The 14,024-nt window shown below is 35.7% G+C and overlaps 1 protein-coding gene across 4 annotated transcripts; it reads left to right on the forward strand.

Annotated features, from left to right (window-relative positions):
- Window positions 1-114: 114 nt before the first annotated feature.
- On the forward strand, window positions 115-12,516 carry fkbp15a (FKBP prolyl isomerase family member 15a). Of its 4 annotated transcripts, none has more exons than XM_048188422.1 (24): window positions 115-563; window positions 2,086-2,192; window positions 2,306-2,384; window positions 2,458-2,527; window positions 2,759-2,833; window positions 2,912-3,010; window positions 3,204-3,353; window positions 3,781-3,849; window positions 5,130-5,267; window positions 5,376-5,506; window positions 5,983-6,031; window positions 6,128-6,247; window positions 6,341-6,431; window positions 6,539-6,618; window positions 7,068-7,152; window positions 7,273-7,379; window positions 7,464-7,562; window positions 7,653-7,747; window positions 7,874-7,928; window positions 8,120-8,291; window positions 9,952-10,073; window positions 10,416-10,481; window positions 10,559-10,666; window positions 10,774-12,516. In XM_048188422.1, the coding sequence occupies exons 1-24, from the start codon at window positions 499-501 to the stop codon at window positions 10,900-10,902; spliced, it is 2,361 nt and encodes a 786-aa protein (XP_048044379.1). In that variant the 5' UTR covers window positions 115-498; the 3' UTR covers window positions 10,903-12,516. The 4 variants fall into 4 exon arrangements, with proteins under 4 accessions (XP_048044379.1, XP_048044380.1, XP_048044377.1 ...); XM_048188423.1 differs by lacking the exon at window positions 115-563 and adding an exon at window positions 1,202-1,221; XM_048188420.1 differs by lacking the exon at window positions 115-563 and adding an exon at window positions 1,287-1,479.
- The last annotated feature ends 1,508 nt before the right edge of the window (window positions 12,517-14,024 follow it).

The raw sequence follows: 14,024 nt of genomic DNA on the forward strand, positions 1-14,024 counted from the left end.
ATTATTCATCAAAATTTGTTCTTGTGCATAAAAATGTTTGTCAGTTTCCTGCTTTATTCTTTGGGACAATCTAGTGTTATGCTGTAATGTAACATACATTTCACAGTTTAACATATTGTTATATGCATCGTTGATAAGATAAATAATAGTTTTAATTTTATACGTTTTTGTAACGATCTGTCAAAGCTGCAGTACCATCATTGACCCCTAGAGGTCCTCCAATTAATAGTCAAGTCACGTTTATTTATTCATTCATTTATTTATTATTTATACGTGTTATTCATTTAATCAGTAAGCAGTTCTGCAGAAAACAGTGATGTCATCGTCCAGCTCTGTTCAGATTATCTCTACTCGTCACATCACGTGTTTGTGTGTTATCAGTGACCGCTGTGTTTTCGCGCTTACCTGTGCTCATCAAGTCTCGCAGAAGTGCAAAATATTTGTGCATTTCATCCTACTCTCAGGCGCAAGCGCTGTGCGATCTTCAGAAATTAGAGTATGGAAAAAATTAAAGACATTATTCCCGATTATCACGATGGGGACTTTCTGTGCCCTAAAAGTGGGTAAGTGTTATGACAGAATATAGGCCTACAATTTTGTCCCACTCATTGTTGGGACATGAAGTGTTAAATAATTATTTCAAAGAATTGTTGTTGTTATTTTTTTAAATAATACATTTGTAACGAGTTATGAAGTTTGTCTCGTGATTTCCTCTTTTTGTTACTTGATTTTCTTCGATTTTGTCTACCTGAGCTCCAATTGTGAACTCGTAAGCTTTATTGAATGTGAATACAGTAGTTAATTAATTGTCAAATTAGTGATGAAGGCTAAAGTGTCCTTGAAAGCTTTTTTAATTACTCCATATCCTGTTTTTAGTGATTACACACCAATAATTTCTTATTTACTTTTCATTAATGTCAAATGTTAGTGATAAAAGCAATATAGATAGGTAATGAAAATAAATAAGACCTCTCACTTCAAGACAAGGTATTTCTTGATTTTTCTTTTTTAACCTTAAATTTTGGGTTAACTTGACTTTGTGTCAATTACCTATTTACATAAAAGGAGAATTGAGAAAAGAAGGAGGTAGACATTTTAAAAAGGAAAAAAATATATAATTTAATATTGTTTTCATTTAACAGACATATAACAAACATATTTTGTCCTTTTCATTTTCTGCTTGTTGAAACCACTTTTGAAAGCATATGCGGCGTTGATGAGGTGAGACTCCTCCTTCAGTAATTTCATTCACATGTTAGTGATTACAGTGCATTTAAATTTGGGCTGCTCAAAATCTGGACTCGTTACCCACTGTAGCTTGAACGCCAAGATAGGAAGAAGAAAAACAGGAAAAGGAGGAAGATTTTTTTATATCTCTTTTTTTTTTTTAAGGCTTCTTAGCCTTTACCTCAGTGACAGAAAGCTGGCGGCCATGTCGGCTGTATGGGACACTGACTATCTGTGGAGGGAGGTCCAAGGGTCAGTGCAAGCAGGTCGTCTTCTTTCATGTGGATTTAATTATAGATGTTAGACTGGACCTTGCTGTCCTGTAACTACAGTTCTGGTTTGAAAAGTCTAAAGGTGTCTGATTGGTGCTGCTCCAGTGATTCTTGTGTGCATGTCATCAATGTAGCAGCTTGTTGACATTTTTTTTCCTGAAGATAAGCAATATTTTAAAATCTTAACATGCTCTAAACTTTTCACTTGCAACATTGTTGGCAGCATATTTTCAACAACCGGTTTTAGCAATGGCATCTGTGGATGGCTCCAGTGTTCTGTCAAAGCCTGAGCTGTGTAATTTCAACACCACATAAATAATTCTTCTGCTGTTTTTGTTGATTGAAAGTCTACATAGATCATATTCAACAGGATAGTTAACTCAAAGCTTTGAAATATTGTGCTTTCCAAGAACATTGGGATCTAAAATGGCTACATATTGGATATGTATGGAAATCCGATTCTACGTTAAAGTAAAAAAATAGGCAATTGTGAAACAATTGTGTTAAAATAAAGAAATAAATGTGTGATGTAAATTTAGCTCTACAGCTATTAGTGAAGATATAACATGTGTTTGTGTTCCTTTAGGGCAAAGCTGGCCTCTCTCTTTGGTCTGGACCGAGCAGAGAGTCAGGGAAATGAGTCCTTTCAATTCACTGCCCCTAAACAGCCGAAAAAGACCTGCGCCATATTAGGTATGTGGCAGATACAGCAGATTGTCATGTAGTCTTTTTGGCACAATTCCATGTGTTCTGTTTATTTTGAACATTAATTTGTCATTTTTTTAATGTTTGTTATTTTTTTTAAGGTCCGCCTCCTCAGAAGCCCGCCCCTCCTCCATGTGCTCCAGCTGTGATGTTTGCTACAGCCGTTCACGCATTCTGCTTGTTAGTATAAATATGGCAATTAAAGGATGATTACGAGACTTTGAAGTTCACACATTTCTTAATTTTCCACCAGTGTGAATGGACAGTATGTGAAGCAAGGCAAGATAGGAGCTGCTGTTTTAGGAAACCATGTCACCAAGGAGGTAAGAGAAGCTTATATATATATATATATATATATATATATATATATATATATATATATATATATATATATATATATATATATATATATATATATATATATATATATATATATATATATATATATATATATATATATATATATATATATATATTACACTGTATGTGTGTAAACGTGTGTGTGTGTGTGTCTTTCATTTGGTCATTTTTTTTTTTTCTATCTGCAATTATAGTACAAGATTCTGTTGTACGGCAGTAAACAAAAACCGATCACTACGGCTAGAATCTATCGTGGATTTGTCCTCACAGTAAGTGTTAATTTTTGTATTCTATTTTCTATTCTATTCTGCATTCATCAGATTTATACTATGTATACCTGTCCACAGGTTCAGCCCTGTAACTATGTCACTTTCTATGATGACCAGCAACAGAGCTGGTCTTTAATGTTTGACTCAGAAAAGTCCAGGCCTGAGTTCTGTAAGGAGGTAATACTTGAACTGTATTCTTTGCTGAACATTTAAGATTGATGGAATCAAAGAAATTTCTGGTTTTAAAATAAAATTATTCTGTTTCTCTAAAGCTCCAGTATTCTGAAAATGGTTAAAATGCAAACAATTTTAAATTTTACAGATTGACAATATTATTTAATTAAATGACCTCTGAGCCTGTTTGTCTCAGGTGTGTGTGGCCAGGTGGAACAGTGAGGCTTCATCAGACTCTCTGGTCACTCAGGACCTGGTCCAAGGCGAAGGTCAAGCTGTTGATGTTGGGGACACAGTGGAGGTGGCCTATTCTGGATGGCTTTTACAGAACCATTCTCTTGGGCAGGTCTGACCATTTAAAAACTTTTAATTGTCGTTATATTCAAATCACACTTTAAATGCATTATGGTACATACTGTATGTACAGAAAAATGTCTGTTGTGGTCCTAATGTCAGTGTTTAAAAAATGCAAAGATGAAATAAATATTTATAGTGTCTTGCACTTTAATTTTGCTGAAGTTCTTTAAGTGGAATCACTGCTTTTTCTTATTTTGCACATCATGGTCTTGAATTTCTAGTTAAACTTCTTTAATCATAGTTGATCACATTTAGCACAGAGCAGCTCAGTGTGCACATTCTTGTTGATTAGTCACGGCTCAATAAAAGTCATGCCCCCACTGAACTAATCAACTCACTGCTAATTTAAATGGCATGTTTGCTGTGCAGCTGGAGATCTATAAATGTGAAAGTTCAGTGTCTGTCTGTTTTTTCAGATATTTGATTCCAGTCTGGGAAAAGAAAAGCTGCAGCGAGTAAAACTTGGAGCAGGCAAAGCTCTGAGGGTGAGAGGGTGTGAAGTTTTTAATGATGTTTATATGGTATGCTTATGTGGTGTTTTTAATATGCTTTAAAGGAACACTCCACTTTCTTTTTTTTTCTTTTTTTTTTGAAAATAGGCTCATTTTCCAACTCTCCTAGAGTTAAACAGTTGAGTTTTACCGTTTTTGAATCCATTCAGCCAATCTCCGGGTCTGGCGGTACCACTTTTAGCATATCTTAGCATAGTACATTGAATCTGATGAGACCAATAGCATCTCGCTCAAAAATGACTAAATAGTTTCAATATTTTTCCTATTTAAAACTTGACTCTTCTGTAGTTACATTGTGTACAAAGACCGACAGAAAATGAAAAGTTTCGATTTTCTAGGCCGATATGGCTAGGAACTATACTCTCATTCTGGCGTAATAATCAAGGAACTTTGCTGCCGTACCATGGGTGCAGCTGCATAATATCATTGCACCTTCTGCACCCATGGTACTGCAGCAAAGTTTCCTTGATTATTACACCAGAATGAGAGTATAGTTCCTACAGAAGAGTCAAGTTTTAAATAGGAAAAATATTGAAACTCTTTGGTCATTTTTGAGCGAGATGCTAACGGTCTAATTAGATTCAATGGACTATGCTAAGCTATGCTAAAAGTGGTACTGCCAGACCCGGAGATTGGTTGAATGGATTCGAAAATGGTAAAACTCTACTGTTTAACTCTAGGGGAGTTGGAAATTGAGCCTATTTTCAAAAAAAGTGGAGTGTTCCTTTAAGATAAACCATATGCAAATTCATCAGTCAACACCATTGCTATGTATTTTATTCTTAACACTGCAGTGTACCAAAGACAGTCTCAAAAACATTGTTTAAAACCGCTCCTGTTTCCTACGTCACAAGTATGTAACCAATCCCTGTCAATGTGCGGGGCGGGGCTTTTCTCCACTGGCTTTCTATGATGTTCAAAGCCTTTCTAAGGATGTTGATTTTTAGAAGGCAGCTGTCTGATTCTGATATAGTGAACGGTAACATGGTTTGTGTAACATTATCAAACAGATAATAATGTGTTGCTAATGTAGTCAAGCCAAAGGCTAATCATATCAGAGTTACATTCAAGCTATTTTAAGGCATGAGGAAATTATTTTTACAGGACAAAAAGTTTAAATGTTAGTTTTGATCATCAAAGATGAGTTTAAAGGATAAAATTATTGACTGCAGGGGGACTTTAAAAATGATGATAAAAATGATGGTTCTGTCAACTGTTGTGTCATCAAGCTCTTACGTTGCCTTTACTCACAGGGATGGGAGGACGGGATGCTTGGTATGCAGAAAGGAGGTCGACGGCTTATTATCGTCCCTCCTAGTATGGTTTCAAAGGGCGTCCCTAACCATGTGCCAGAAAACAGCACTCTGGTCTTTGATGTAGAGATTCATAGAGTAAGGCACTGATGGTGTGAATGTAATTTAAGATACCAGAGCAAACATTTCTAGTCTCTCTCACCGCTTTTTTATTTTTAAAAAATCTGTCTATTTATCTCCATGTAGGTTAAATTCTCCAAAGAGCGACATAGTGGGGGATCAGTTGACACCTTCAGTACATCTCCAGGAACCTGTTCAGACACTCTGAGTGAAGAAAACACCAGCCAATTGGTCACAACCGATACAGAGGAGTCAAAGTGTGTACAGACAGCATAACCTATGCACTAAATTTAGAATTTTTAAAGGGTCAGTTCACCCAAAAATGAAATTTCTGTTATTAAGTACTCAACCTCGTGTCGTTCCAAACCCGCAAGACCTTCATTCATCTTCAGAACACAAATTAAGATATTTTTGATGTTTTTTGCCATTTTTTTATGTGTCATATTTTAACAAACTTTTATGTTAGATGTGATTAATCACGATTAATCGATTTGGTCACGATTAATCGAAGGTTTATGCTGAGAAGAAAAAATTAAAGAGAATTAAACTTAAAAAAAAAAAAAAAAGTTAAAATACTCATTAATACAATGTTTTTTGCTGTGTACATAGAGGTTAAAGGTTAAACCAAGAATGAAGATTATGTGATAAGGGTGTTTTAATTAAGTGTCTCTAGACATGCATCCATGAGCTGATTCCTATGAATTTATACAATTTATTGAAAATTTATTTTTAGAGACCAAACTCCTAAGGGGAAGGTGGAATCTGTAAGTGAAAACCTGACAGTGAGTAGTATTTGCTTTAACAACTAGACAGATACCATATGCCTAAAGTAAAGGCCAAAATGCTGAAGCTCCAACTATATTTTTTCTTTCTTGTAGACTTCAGGTGCATCCAAAGCCAGGCTGATGTCCCGTATAGCCAAGATGGGTCAAGCCATGCTTCCATTTCTCACTGGGGCCATTCCAGCTCAGCCTGACCCCAGTGATTCAGAAACAGAGGTCAGGAGAATTGGAGAGTTATTTAAATCTCAGGTTTGTTTCCTGAATGTATTATGAAGTAGAACTATAACTCCCAGATATGTCTCTGTGTAGGATGTCAGTGAATCTGGACATACCTGTGATCTCTCTCCTTCACATTCACCCTCCCCAAAACCTGCACAAATGCCATGCAGTCCTCCATCTTGTATGTGTGAAAACAATCACAAATAATCTCCTAATCAGCATTAGTTAACTCTTCCTTATATTAGACCTAACTGGTACTTTGCTGTCATGTACTGGTCTTTGTGTTAGTGTTGTGTCAGCCTGATGATGCTCAGAAACAGGATGCAGTGCCACCTCACGCAGACTCGGACACTACTCAAGGCTTTCAGGTGAGATCCATTGTTAAATTTTAGAAGTACAATTCGTTTTATTGATTATATGAGATATTATGTTATGTTATACACCACCGTTCAGAAGTTTGGGGTCAGTAGGATTTGTTTAGGAAGAAAGTAATACTTTTATTCAGTAAGGATTTAATTTTAATTTTAATTAATAAAAACATTGATAAGAAATGTTTCTTAAGCTTGTGACATTGAAGATTGGAGTACTGAAAATTTGGCTTTGCAACCACAGAAATAAATTACATTTTAAAATATATTAATATATAAAATTAGCCTGATAATATTATATTATTAAACAGTATTACTGTTTTTATCATATTTTTGATCAAATAAATGCAGCATTGGTGATCATAAGATACTTCTTTCAAGAACCCCAAACTTTTGAATTATAGTGTATGTAAGAATTTATTTATTCATTAATTTTTTGGGATCAACAGCCATATTCCTTCAGACAAAATCCATATTTTTCATCACAGCTAAATTCATTTCCCTCAATCTGCCCATCCCATATTCCATACCAAAGTAAGACTTGAGCCATGATCTCTCTCACACTTCCATAAAGAAAATATTTGCTAATTTATTTTGCTTATCAATTGATTATCATGCATGTTGTCACTGCCTGAGTTTTGTATTAAACTATAGCACCTGATATTACAACATTCTTGATATCTGAGGCTCGCCAGCATAACGCAGAAATTCTGCTGGCTATAGAAAAGGTGGCGCACAGGATGGACCTACTCACTTGCAAGGTATATTTGTGCAATATATATTTTTTTAATATTGTTTCTTATGATTATTAAAGTAAAAAACTAAATTTTTAAAATTGTTTTTAGGTGGACGAGTTGCAAAAAGAGGGTCGCTTCTCTTTTGGACTCTCATCTGTCTCCTTAGAAACAAACAAGATCCTGCACAACATTCAGAGAATCATTCAGGTTTGGATTTAAGGATACTTTGTGTACTTTAATTGTATTTAGATGTATATAAATTTCATTTTAAATGACATCTGTGTTTTATTGTGTAAGGAGAGCATGGCTCTGAAGAATGAGGTTCTGGAGAAGAGTTCACAAGTGGAGGAACAGAACCACAAAACAGGGGAGCTGAGTGGACAGAATAAGAGGTGTTCATCCCCCTTTTTCACACTGCAATTTCCTGCTTTCCAATCAGATTAAAGGCAAAAAAGCCCACAAAAAACAGTATACCCAAACATTGACACACAACCAAATGGTTTACTCTGTGTGTGCAGGAATTTGGAGCAGCAACATACTCAGACTCGCCGCCTTCAGGATGAACAGGGAAAGGTATACACAGATTTGCTAAATTATGCTGTGCTGGTTTATTGGCTCACTTTATTATAATGTTATTTATGTTAAACTTATTTGATTTATGTTTAATTGGTTGCTGTGTTTCATTTTGGTCTTCTTGCAGGTGTGTGCTGGTGAACTTTGTGGTGAGGCAAAGGCCTTGATTTGTTTATTTCCTTTCTCTTCAGATTCATTTATCCGAGGAATTGAGTTCCTCCACCACACAAGCATATCAGCTGCAGCAGGAAATGGTGAATCTCCAGCAGATGGTTACAGAGATTCAGACTGATCTCAGTGCGGCCCTGGAGGACAAACACAAGCACTGTGCTCAGATCAGCCTTCTGCAGGAACAAGTGAAAGGTGATCCCAAAGTTTCATTCAGGTTTTAAAGGGGACTCCTTTTACAAGATATGATATAAGTCTCTGGTGTCCTCAGAATGTGTCTGTGAAGTTTCAGCTCAAAATACTCCACAGATCATTTATTATAGCTTGTCAAATTTGCCCCTATTTGGGTGTGAGCAAAAACACACCGTTTTTGTGTGTCCCTTTAAATGCAAATGAGCTGCTGCTCCCGGCCTGCTTTCCAAAAGAGGGCGGAGCTTTAACTGTTTCGCGCTTCAGTTGATCAAAAACAACAAAACTGGAGAATCTTACGCAGCCAAAATGACGATTGTCAGTAGCGGTGTTCAGCCTTACATTGTTCAAACTGGAGAACATATCTCCCTTTGCATTGAACTTTGAACATTGTAACTTTGCAGATGTTGTTTATGCTCTAACAGCAACATTAAAGGTGCCCTAGAATTAAAAATTGAATTTATCTTGGCATAGTTAAATAACAAGAGTTCAGTACATGGAAATGACATACAGTGAGTCTCAAACTCCATTGTTTCCTCCTTCTTATATAAATCTCATTTGTTTAAAAGACCTCCGAAGAACAGGCGAATCTCAACATAACACCGACTGTTATGTAACAGTCGGGGTGTACGCCCCCAATATTTGCATATGCCAGCCCATGTTCAAGACATTACACAAGGGCAGCCAGTATTAACGTCTGGATCTGTGCACAGCTGAATCATCAGACTAGGTAAGCAAGCAAGGAAAACAGCGAAAAATGGCAGATGGAGCAATAATAATTGACATGATCCATGATATCATGATATTTTTATTGATATTTGTAAATTGTCTTTCTAAATGTTTCGTTAGCATGTTGCTAATGTACTGTTAAATGTGGTTAAAGTTACCATCGTTTATTACTGTATTCACGGAGACAAGAGCGTCGCTATTTTCATTTTTAAACACTTGCAGTCTGTATAATTCATAAACACAACTTCATTCTTTATAAATCTCTCCAACAGTGTGTAATGTTAGCTTTAACCACTGAGAACCATCAAACTCATTCAGAATCAATGTAAACATCCAAATAAATACCATACTTGCGCAATTAGACATGTTGCATGAGGAACACTTTGTAAAGATCCATTTTGAGGGTTATTTTAGCTGTGTGAACTTTATGCTGTTTAAGGCAAGCGCGAGCTCCATGGGTGGGGAGCGCAAGATTTAAAGGGGCCGCAGCATGAATCGGTGCATAGTTAATGATGCCCCAAAATAGGCAGTTAAAAAAATTAATAAAAAAAAATCTATGGGGTATTTTGTGCTGAAACTTCAGACACATTCAGGGGACACCTTAGACTTATATTACATCTTGTAAAAAAATGTTCGATGGCACCTTTAACTAAAGTTAAAAAAGTGAAATCATAATCAACCACCCCTTTAACTCATATTCAAATGTGGGGTACTTTTAACCATAAAAGTGGTGTTAGTTGTATTGTAGGACAAGTTTTCTAAGTGGTTCTTAACCTTTTTGGCTCCAAGGCCCTCTATTGTCTTCAACAATATTCAAAGGCCCCATGACTTTTCCAGTTCTTTGTGATTTACTCACAATTTCTAACTGTTAAAATAGACAAAAAAATTTAGGACCACTGATATGAAGTGTTTGGTGCATTTTGGTGTGTGTTTTTAGAGCTTGTGAAGCAAGGAGAACAGTCTGAGCAGCGGTGGAGAGCAGAGAAGCAGAAGTGCAAAGAAATGGAAACAGTTATACAAAACATGGATGAGGAGATGCAAGATCTGAGGGCGGAAAAGGTGTGTATAGTTTGTTGTAGTAGTTTGAGTTGAGCTGGAAAAGGATGTGTGTTGCTGCACTGACTGAAGAGAAGATGATGCTGGAAGGAACATTACTGTGCTGCAAGAACAAGAATCTATAAAAACATCACACTTAATAAGATGACTAAATGTCCAGACTGATAGATGGTATAAAAATGTATTGTACCTAATAAGAAATAGTTTGCAAAATTTAACTTGTGTGCAAAATTCCTATGTTCTCCTGTGTTTGCCTTGTAGATTATAATACTGTTATAGTTCTCACCTTTGTCTTAGTCATGCATCCCTTTAATTTCACATTTACCTTCATTTTATATATTTTAGTATGAGGATTTAAAGAAGACATCAGAAAATAAGAAAAAGCAGTTTGAGACCCAGTTGGCGGTTCAGGTGAGGGGAAAAGAATAAGCTGTTATTTTGCTATAGGAAAGTCTAAACCTAAAACTGAGCTGGTGTATCACGTGCAGGTGAAACGAGTGATGAATGGAGTTTTTCAGTCTCTCAAGACAGAGTTTGATCCGCAGGAGTCTTACAGTGGACGCATAGTGTGCGAGATTCTCCAAAACACCATCAAGGTACTGTCCAACCAATTAGGAGAAGCCTATGGACTGCAAAGGAAACAGTACATAACTACTGTGATGAAATGGTTTCCATCTTGTTGACATCTATTTTTTCTTTGCAGAGTATCACCATGAAACTCCTCTCAGAAATTTGGGAGATTGAATCAGACATAGATAAAGTTGAGGAAGAGTACCAACTGAGATCTACTGATCTACTTTCAGATGGAAAACATGCAGAAGGAAAACAATGAAATGAAGGAAAAATGGCCAACAATAAAAGGAAGGTATTTTTGTGACCAGAACAATCTGTAGATCAGGACACCTGCATTTACTGTACATGTGGATACTGCACTGTTGAACCACAGGCATTGCTTCACATATTGAGACCCTGAAAGGAGAATTGATACTGATACCTGATAGTGAAGAATCCTAATTAGTTCTGGTTCACAACAACAGCGTACTTTAACAGCAAAACAGTGATATAACTGACAAGGTTGTAAGCAGGTCCTAAAAGTAACTTTTCGCCACACCTGCCAAAGGCCGGGGACTTAAGAAAATTTACCGGCCATAAATATTTTTTACAGGCCATGAAACTTTTTTTGCAATACCAGGCAGTTGTGACACCAAAATTTTAGATGGCAGTAAAAATTCACAATTCCCTATTCCAATTCCACAGCTAAAACTACTAGCCTAACTAATATAAATTTAAAACATTACTAAAGACAAGTAACAATAGCTTTCAGGTACAGACATTGAATGAAGTAATCAAATGTAAAATAACACTGTATAAATTAAACTAGATTAATCCTTGTTAAAGTTACATAACCTATTTTGTTGTTTGATTAACATTAAAAACACAGACATCAGCAGAAATATTAGGCTGCTGTCACTTTAAGACTGATGCGTGTCCACGTGCTTTGTCTTTCTCTACTGTTTACATTCACTTAAGCCAAAACCAACAATGTTTACTAGGATACTCGCTGAGACAGGCATTTGTTGATAATATTTTGTGTGAATTTGTCCTTTCAGCGAGAAAGAGAGCTCAGTTCAGTATTCGCACACTGTCTGAGATGCAGTTTTAAGGAATTGAGTTATTTTTTGCATCTTCTTGCTCTTTAATATTCAAACTGGCAAGACTTAAACTTTTGTGAGGATGCAGTACTTGCCCGTAAACTGTCCTGAGCGTTGTTCAAGTTTGTTTGCGTTCATATTCTTACAACATATCATTGTTAGTATTCATAAAAATGTTACCGGCCAACTGGCGATTGACACTGTTTCATAGACTCGCCAATGCTGATTTTTCCACATTTGGCGCTTGGCGAGTGTTAATTTTAGGGCCTGGTTGTAAGTTAACTAGATGCAATATTTACTTGTACATGTTTTAAGAATTGTCTTAAAAGAACATCCTCTAATTTAATATTTGACTGTATTTATAATAGAGCTGTCAATCAGTTAAAAAACAATGAACTAATGAATTGCACATTTTTTTGTAATTGATCATGGTTAATTGCACCTAACATTAAAACTTTATATATTTATATATTGTAATAATTTCACATTGAGTCTTCAAATTAATGTTGAAACAACATAAACAGTACAATTGAAAGCCATCATTTTAACATTTAATTCTCACTTAATAATATTGGGTTTAAAATAGCCCAACTATGATGATTTCAGACAATAATAACACAACTACAGATTTCCTTTGTCTGAGAGTAGCTGAGAAAAATTTCAATGTATGTTTTATTTGTGTAATGTATAAACATGTTTTGTTGTGTGTCTGTGTTGAAAACATTTAGTAGTTTCTCAAAGAGAGAGTTCACCCAAAAATGAAACATTGCAGAAATAAAAGTTTTTTTCATTTACTCAGAGACACCCCTTTAACTCCACCCAAACATTGCAAAACACGCTGCTAGAATTTTTGGGGCGCTGAGAAATAACCTTAGTCACCTTAGCAATCAGGAATGCACCGCCACTGGGAAAAACGGACAAAGAGGACAATGTTTTATGTTCAAGCTTCTTCAGAAGTTTATTGTTCAGATATGTTTATAATATTCAACGCCAAGGATACATACGTTTTTTTGGGGTTTTTTTTTTATTGCTTTGGCACAATTTTTACAAGCAAGTGGTAAATTTTGAAAACTAATGCTGTGACTAATATCACAACAGATCATCAAAACTGCACTTTTTTAAAAAAAACATTTCAGCATATTTTCAGTTGTGTTAGTACAACACAAAATCACAAAGTACTCCTATAGACAAACATCCCTTGAAACCACACAACCATAAGATTAACATCAATAGAAAGGAAATAAGTAATATAAAATATAAAAACATAAAATGACAAAATTAATAATAAATGATTATGATAAATCAAATGACAACTGATTTATAAATTATTATAAAATTAATTCATATTAAAACAAAAAATACAACACAGACGTATGGTTTCTCTCTCAAAGTAGCACACACACAGGTTGCTACTGAGAATCCCTAGATCCTTCAACTGTAGATAAATCATGAGCTGGAATGTAAATTTTGTTCAAGGAAAGGTTCAAGCGGGCCAGGCAGTGATGTCTCCAACATAAAGAGTACCAGGCAAGGATTTCTCCAGACATAGATAAGGAGCAAGGACAAATCACACAGCTAGGTTATTTTTCCACATAACTGAGAGCATGTTTCTACTCCCTTTCCTTCTCACACTCACACACGCACCAAGTTGGAGCTCTCTATAAAAGAAAGCTGAACACTTACAGACATCACTGAGAGCAACTTCTTGGTCTTGAATTGACATGGCGATGCAGAAATACCCAGCGCCTGCGAGGATTCCAGTGCAGGACAAGGCCCAGCCAATGATAGTGTCCATGCCTGAGCAAAAATTCAATGATGATATCATTTTTTCCACATTCAATCTTCACTTCTGTAACCCTTGCTGCCTTGGGTTTGGAGCATTTTACAACTCAATAAAGGTAAGCAATAAATATATTTCATTATATAATTATCCTGCTGCTTAATAAATACCTTAAGCTTATTATATATTTTATGTGTGTCAGGCCAGGGACAGCAGATTGCTCGGAGACCTCACGTCGGCACGGTCTTATGGCAGTAGAGCTCGATGCCTAAATATTGCTGCTGTCATTATTTGTGCCTTTGCTGTAATTATCCTCATAATCGTCTTTGTCACATTGAGTTACTTCTCAAGCTATCTTCATTATCATTAACTCATCCAACGAATTAAAGTCTAAAAGTTTGTATTCGCATGTATGTAATTCTTTATTGCTTTTTATTAAATAGGTTTATTATATATGTTGAAACTTTGCATTATTCTTTTATTGAACATTGTCACTGACCTACTGGTGTTGCAAAACTGACT

This window comes from Megalobrama amblycephala, linkage group LG4 (genome assembly GCF_018812025.1).
Source record: "Megalobrama amblycephala isolate DHTTF-2021 linkage group LG4, ASM1881202v1, whole genome shotgun sequence".
NCBI lineage: Eukaryota > Metazoa > Chordata > Actinopteri > Cypriniformes > Xenocyprididae > Megalobrama > Megalobrama amblycephala.

Excerpts from the sequence above, each read along its gene's own strand:
- fkbp15a (XM_048188422.1), top strand. The coding sequence starts at position 499 with ATGGAAAAAATTAAAGACATTATTCCCGATTATCACGATGGGGACTTT. Across the intron at positions 2,385-2,457 it reads GCCGTTCACGCATTCTGCTT|TGTGAATGGACAGTATGTGA; the intron begins GTTAGTATAAAT and ends ATTTTCCACCAG. Across the intron at positions 8,292-9,951 it reads TCTGCAGGAACAAGTGAAAG|AGCTTGTGAAGCAAGGAGAA; the intron begins GTGATCCCAAAG and ends GTGTGTTTTTAG.